The sequence below is a fragment of the Cebus imitator genome, unplaced genomic scaffold (assembly GCF_001604975.1).
Source record: "Cebus imitator isolate Cc_AM_T3 unplaced genomic scaffold, Cebus_imitator-1.0 Scaffold356, whole genome shotgun sequence".
Lineage (NCBI taxonomy): Eukaryota > Metazoa > Chordata > Mammalia > Primates > Cebidae > Cebus > Cebus imitator.
The window spans coordinates 291784-298613 of record NW_016107671.1 but is presented as its reverse complement, the minus strand read 5'-3'; the positions used below and the strand labels follow the sequence as shown (position 1 = coordinate 298613).

The window sequence follows — 6830 nt, the reverse complement described above, 5'->3', positions numbered from 1 at the left end:
CCACAACCTCCGCCTCCTGGGTTCAGGCAATTCTCCTGCCTCAGCCTCCTGAGTAGCTGGGATTACAGGCACGTGCCACCATGCCCAGCTAATTTTTTGTATTTTTAGTAGAGACGGAGTTTCACCATGTTGACCAGGATGGTCTCGATCTCTTGACCTCGTGATCCACCCGCCTCGGCCTCCCAAAGTGCTGGGATTACAGGCTTGAGCCACCACACCCGGCCTGGAAGATTACATTTCTGCAGAGGCCTGGAGGATGGAGACTAAAGCAACCCCTCCAGGAGGAGCATCATGCAGGAAGAACCCAAGCAGAGGTCCTGAAGCTGGAACACACTTAGCATGCTAAAGACACACGGAGGAGAACGGGGTGTCAGGGGCAGAGTGAATCGAGAGGGGAGACCCCCTTGCCTCCTTCAATTTCACCTCCTCCCTCCCCTTCTTCCAGATGAAAAGGAGAGTGAAGAAGGAAAAAAAAATGAAATAAAATACGAAAGCGCTGGGAAAATGACTCCCTCTTTAGTTCCCAGCTTCTCTGCTAACTGTTAACCTTGAAAGAGCTACAGATCAATGTTATCTCTGCAGGCTGGAGCCCGGCACTGGGCCTCGCCCCCACACCTCCACGGACCAGGCTCCCTCCTGGAAACACCGCTGCCAACAAACAGCTTGTTGCTTTTGTCTTGTCTCTGTGAGCCCCCTCCCCTGCTGGTCCCCGCTCGCATTGCACATGAATTAGCAAATAAATGAAGCCAAAAGATTGTAAGGTTGGACGTCCAGCAAATGGACAATGACATAGTTCCGCCTCAGTTTCCCCTTTAGCATTGCAAGCCTATAAAAGGGGAGAGAAGCTGCAGCTTACGGAGCTCTGTGAATGAGGCTGTAGCCCCCCGCAGCTCCTGGCCAAATAAAAAGCCACTTCCTTCCTCAGTTCGGTGTTCTAGAGGTTTGTTCTCCGCCGTTCCTGCTTCAGAATGAGGGTCAATAGATGGAGAGACGGGCAGGGGCTAGATCTCACGCACAGATCGTGACAAGGACTTCGCATTTGTATATAAGGATGTTGTATGTTCTTCGCAGGGTTTGAGGCAGAGGTGTTTAACACCTGATTGATGTTTTAAAATATGTTCTGCTCAGAATGGATTTCAGGAAGGAAAGGGAGGCAGTTAGGAATATTTATCAGATACTTTGGAAGCAAAGCTGACAGTTTTTATTTTTTATTTCAGGCAGGGTTTCCCTCTGTTGCCAAGGCTGGAGTGCAGTGGTGCGATCTCGGCTCACTGCAACCTCCATCTCCTGGGTTCAAGCTATTCTCATGCCTCAGCCTCCCAAGTAGCTGGGATTACAGGCGTGCTTCACCAAGCCTGGCTAATTTTTATATTTTTAGGAGAGATGGGGTTTCACTATGTTGTCCGGGCTGGTCTCGAACTCCTGGCCTCCAGCGATCCACCCACCTCAACCTCCCAAAGTGCTGGGATTCCAGGCGTGAGCCACCTCGCCAGTCTAGCTGACAGTTTTTAGTGATCAGTTGACTGTGGGCTGGAGACTCAGGGAACATGCCTTACCTCCGGGAATCTTCTGGATCTGGTAGGTGTTGACTCCTCCTGGTAAAGGTCCTGTCCTCAACACCAGGACCTGGCTGGGGTCACGTCCTGTGACCAAGAAACTCTGGGGAATAGAGACAAGGGCCAGCGTGACAAAGGTATGCACAGATGCCTGTTCCTTTTGCCTGATTAGCATCGATTTCCCTTATTTTGGGTTCTGTACCCCAAATTTCCTTTAGGGAAACTCTGTACTGTCAGTGCATGTGGGTGGGGCTGATTTCCCCTAAGCCCTGAGGGTAGCCCCAAGACCTGATCTAGCCAGTAGGATTACTGTGCTCTCTGCCCACTGTTTGGTTCAGGAAAGGATATGTGACTCAAGCTCAGCCAATGGACATCTTCCACAAGATTCTTTTTTTTTTTTTTTTTTGAAACAGTCTTGCTCTGTTGCCCAGGTTGGGGTGCAGTGGCATGGTCTCAGCTCACTGCAGCTTCTGCCTTTTGGGGCCCCATTCAAGCAATTCCCTTGCCTCAGCCTCCCAGGTAGCTGGGATTACAGGCACATGCCACCATGCCCAGCTAATTTTTGAATTTTTAGTAGATATGGGATTTTACCATGTTGGCCAGGCTGGTCTTGAATTCCTGACCTCGTGATCTGCCCGTCTTGGCCTCCGAAAGTCCTGGGATTACAGGTGTGCGCCACTACACCCGGCTAATTTTTGTATTTTTAGTAGAGGCGGGATTTCGCTATGTTGGCCAGTCTGGTCTCAAACTCCTGACCTCGTAATCCACCCACCTTGGCCTCCCAAAGTGCTGGGATTATAGGGTGAGTCACTCTGCCCACCCCCACTTTAAAAAAAAAAATAGAGATGGGGCCTTGCTATGTTGCCCAGGTTGGTCTTGAACTCCTAGCCTTAAGCGATCCTCACACCTCAACCTCCCAAAGTGCTGGGATTACAGGCTTGAGTCACCACACCTGGTCAGCCATCTGTATTTTCTGAATCAGTTGTGAAAACCTTTATTTTTCCTGTGAGATAAACAGATGCAAGTGGTGTCTCCTTCCTTCCTGCCTGGAATGCACACAGGTGCTTGGGCCTGGGGCAGCCCAGGGGCAGCTGTGAGGGAAGTCCAAGAGAATTACAGCTATGCTGACCTCCGTGTCATCGAGCTGCTGATCTAAAGCCAGAAGCCGCCTTTGTAGTTATGTTAGGAAGGTAAAATCTCATTTGTTTAATCCACTGTAGGACATGTGTTTGTTATTTTCGGTCCCAAATATCCAAAATTTCCTGCGGTTGAAAGCAAAGCCAAGAAATCGGATGCAGAGAAATTTACAAAAGTTCTGAAGTCCAGGATCTAGTCCTTCTTGAAACGACTTGTATTTTTGTTGTTGTTGTTTGAGACAGGGTCTTACTTACTCCATCACCCAGGCTGGAGTGCAGTGGCATGATCTCAGCTCACTGCAGCCTCGACCTGCTGACCTCAAGTGATCCTCCTACCTCAGCCTCCTTAGTAGCTGGGACTGCAGGCATGAGCCATCACATCTGGCACACCCGGCCTTTTTGGTCTGACCAGCTTGTGTCGTGTTCGTCGCTAGTAACGAGCAGAGTCCTGATCTCGGGTGTCATGGGAGTCAGGATGGGCCCCCAGCTGTGAGTACTCACCCCCAGTGGCCACAGCCCCACGAGGGCTTCTGCGTCCTGGGTATCCAGCTCTGGCACATGCCACACCCCCCATGTTCTCTGCAGGCGAAGAAGTGGCTCTAGGGCGCTCAGGACCCCTAGAGGGGTCCTGTCTGCTTTGTCCACCTGTGATGGGACCAGCCTGGGATGGACAGTGTCCAGGGGGTCAGGGGTCAGAGGTGGGCAGTGGGACATGGAGGTGAGGTCAAAGGTACAGGAAGGGGCAAGGCAGAGGCTCAGACAGCAGTTCAGGGTTCTGTAGTGAGGGAGGTGTTGGATGGAAAGGGTTTCTGGATGTAGGGGAAGGAGAGTGCAGCCTCAGCCCCATTAGCCCTCACCTCTCCCCATCTGTGGGGACCTCAGGTGCCTCGTCCTCCGTCTGGGCCATCCTCAGTATGCAGGAAGCCAGTGAGTCATGGCCTGGCCTCTGGCAGGGAGGAATATAAGACTCTCAGGGCTGCTCCAGCCCCTGGGTCATGTTCCAGATATTTACAATCAGTATCAGAGACCCTGGCCTATCAGAATGGACCCCAGAGGCTGCTTGCTGCTTTTATTTTTGTTTTTTTTGAGATGGAGTCTAGCTGTGTTGCCCTGGCTGGAGTGCCATGGTGCAATCTCAGCTCACTGCAACCCCTGCCTCCTGGATTCAAGCCATTCTCCTGCCTCAGCCTCCCGCGTAGTTGGGATTACAAGCATGCACCACCATGCCTGGCTTATTTTTGTATTTTTAGTAGAGACGAGGTTTCGCCATGTTACCCAGGCTGGTCTCAAATTCCTGACCTCAGGTGATCCATCCGCCTTGGCCTCCCAAAGTGCTGGAATTACAGGCATGAGCCACCATGCCTGGCTAGCAGGGGTTAATTCTTTAGTCCTGGATGGTGGGGAATCTGTGGATCCCAGGAGAGAGGACAGTGTGTCTTGGGGTGTGGGGAGAGGACTCAAAACAACAGCTCTTTATTAAGTGATAGGGAATATTTGAAGATTTTAACAGCTACGGCAGCTGTGTGAACGTGGACCAGCCCTTGACAAAACGCAGTGCCTGGAAAAGTTCTTGGCCCACAGTAGGCAGTGCATACAACTGTAGGGAAATGCAATCCCCTCTTCCTCCCTTCCCATACCTCGGGGGGGGGACCGTTGAATGTCCTCCCCCAGTGCTTTTTAATGAAACATTTCAGGCATAGAGAAAAGCTGAAAGAATTGTACAGAAAACATCCATATGCCCACTGCCAAGATGCTAGCATGAACATTTTACTCACCCTGCTTCATCGCACATCTGTCCCTCTCTCTCCATCCACCCATCAGAGCCCAGCTCCTACCCAGGTACAGAGTCCTATGTGGGTTATCACTTGAGGGGGGCCACTTGTCCCTGCAGCAGTCCCAGGAGCAGGAGACCTGGGTCTGAGGAGGATCCATCCATTCTTCCACCCACCCACCCACCCATTCACCCCTCCCTCCCTCTATCCCTCCCTCCCTCCTTTTCCTTCCTTCCTTTTATTCCTTTCTTCTTCCTTCCTTTCCTTCCACCCATTCATCTTTCTATCCATGTATCCATCTTGTCTTTCCTTCCATCCACCTACCCTCCCTCCCTCCCTCCCTTCCTTCCTTCCTTCCATCTGTCCTTCCTTCCTTTCCTTTTCTTTCCTTCTATCCATCCATCTTTCCTTCCTTCCTTCCTTCCGTCCGTCCTTCCTTCCTTCCTTCCCATCATCCAATATTTATTGAATACAGGCTGGAGTCAGGTGCCTGTGCCCTGGAGAGAGGCTGATGAACAGGACAGGCCCCTCCCCTCAGGGCCTTCCATTCTTGTTTGGGGCAGGTGTAGCATATGGATAACTAGCAGCTAAACAAACAAATTAGCCTATTGACCAGAAGCCCAGGGTGCTATTAGGAAGGAGAGAGGTGGGGCGGGGGGGAGGTGCAGGTGCCCTGCCCAGGCCATAGCAGGAAGGAGGGGAGAGGAGGGGAAAGGCAGGCACATGCCTGCCTGGGTACCGTGGCAGGGGAGGAGGCTGTGGGCGGTGCTGGGAAGGGGGGCAGCTGCCTGATACCAAAGGGAGGCAGAGGGGCTGAAGATGCCAGATGCTCGGTCCCTGGGGGCCCTACCTGTTCTCGGAGAGGCCTGCAGTGGCAGGAAGTGCAGAGAGGAAGCTGAGCAGGGGAAGAGGCGGGGCTGGGGTATCTGCAGTCAACCTTCCTCCCTCTTTCGGGGGCTCAGGCCTTCAGTGACGGGGCTTAGAGGAAGGGACACTGGGAGGCTGGGAGTCCAGGGGTCAGAGCCATGAGGGGACCGCCGTGAGGACCCTCTTGTCACCCCTCACTCTGGAGCCCGGAGACTTTCTGGTTCCTCAGTGGCCTGAGATCTAACCCCTCCCTTCAGCGATTTCCCTGGCTGCCGCAGAAGAAGCAGGAGGCCAGACCCGACTGTTAGTTGTTTCTGTTTTTAATATGTCTCCAACAAGCAATGTCTTGTGGCCACCCAGCATGGGAAGTGGGTCCCATGTGAAGGGGCCCACCACCCACTTAGGGAGTTGAAGGGAGAGACTCGGGAGCCCGTCTGGCTCAAACTCCCCTATGCTGGGTGTAGGTTTCATTCGGAGGCCCACAACCCCGTTGGGGTAGGTTAGGTCTGGTTTACTTAGCCACAGGCCCCTGGGGACAGGAGAGAGAGTGGGGGCCCAAAGCTCCCTGTCCTGGAAGTCCGGGGTAGGCCTGGCCCTGTGGGGGTGGTTAATGATTAGTGGAGTGGTTAGAGATGGTGGGGCTGGTAGAGACGCCTGTCCCAGCCTTGGTCTCTAGGAGGTGTTAGATTTGCTGGGGTTGGAGGGCAGGGTCGCTAGAACCCCAGTTCTGAGGGGGAGAGGTTAAGAGATCGGGGGGTTGTTCTGAGCTCTCCAGACAAGAACTGCAGGTTAAGAGGGGGCCAGGCCTGGTTGGGGCTCAGCTGTCCCTGAGGGGCTGGACATCCTGCCTGGGAGCTGCAGCTGTCACTGGGGTTTCTCCCTCTCTGTCGTCCTGGCCTCCTCCTTGGCAGGTGGCGGGGACTTCCCGGGGGAAGCTGAAGTGCTGGGGTTGGGGGCCCCCCCCTCTGACTGGGCATCTATGATGGCGTGCTCCCTCCGAACAAGGTCCTCCAGCTCCTTCTGCACGGGAAAGGTCACAGAAGTCAAAGGTCACTGTGCATCATGGGGTCAGAGGACAGATGGGGCTGGGAGAGGGTCTAGGGACGGGGCTCAGGACAGGCTGGGGTTGCCTGGCTCCTTACCTTCCATCCGAGGAGCTCAGCGAGGGCCAGGCAGCCCTGTTCACAGTCACCCAGCCAGGCCACGTCCCTGCGGTTCAGCAGGAGATCAGAGTTCCCAGGCAGGCTTGCCCCTGCCCACTCCTCTCCTCTGCCTTGTGCCCTCCGTCCCACCTCACCCTGTCCCTTCCCGGCTGCCCCTGACCCCAGGCAGGGCCTCACCTGTAGGCTTTCTTGGAGTCAAAGTCCATGCCTCCGCCGACGCCCATCATCATCCCCAGGAAAGGGTCCAACTGCCAGGGAGGGGGCGGGGCAGGGGTAGGGAAGAGAGAGCTGAGCGCACAGACTTTTTCTTTTTTTTTTTTTAGATGGAGTTTTGCT

At 54.0% G+C, this 6830-nt stretch overlaps 2 protein-coding genes across 10 annotated transcripts in view; both read right to left on the bottom strand.

Annotated features, from left to right (window-relative positions):
- Positions 1-5353, bottom strand: part of RINL (Ras and Rab interactor like) — an 11028-nt gene extending 5675 nt beyond the window's left edge. For 2 of the 7 annotated variants that reach the window (XM_017506529.2, XM_017506527.2), the window contains exons 1-3: positions 5315-5353; positions 3194-3638; positions 1557-1659 (exon numbers count right to left, since the gene is read on the bottom strand). In XM_017506529.2, coding sequence (XP_017362018.1) covers positions 1557-1659; positions 3194-3406 — 316 coding nt within the window. In that variant the 5' untranslated portion in view covers positions 3407-3638; positions 5315-5353. Of the gene's footprint in view, positions 1-1556; positions 1660-2685; positions 3639-5314 lie in introns of all 7 variants that reach the window. The other 5 variants (XM_037730706.1, XM_017506530.2, XM_017506528.2 and 2 more) reach the window with 5 other exon arrangements.
- Positions 5354-5633: 280 nt separating this feature from the next.
- The window catches only part of SIRT2 (sirtuin 2), a 28380-nt gene continuing 27183 nt past the window's right edge, over positions 5634-6830 (bottom strand). For all 3 annotated transcript variants that reach the window (XM_017506547.1, XM_017506546.1, XM_037730701.1), the window contains 3 exons: positions 6672-6742; positions 6474-6540; positions 5634-6351 (listed from right to left, as the gene is read on the bottom strand). In XM_017506547.1, the coding sequence (XP_017362036.1) occupies positions 6196-6351; positions 6474-6540; positions 6672-6742 (294 nt within the window). In that variant the 3' untranslated portion in view covers positions 5634-6195. The remainder of the gene's footprint in view (positions 6352-6473; positions 6541-6671; positions 6743-6830) is intronic.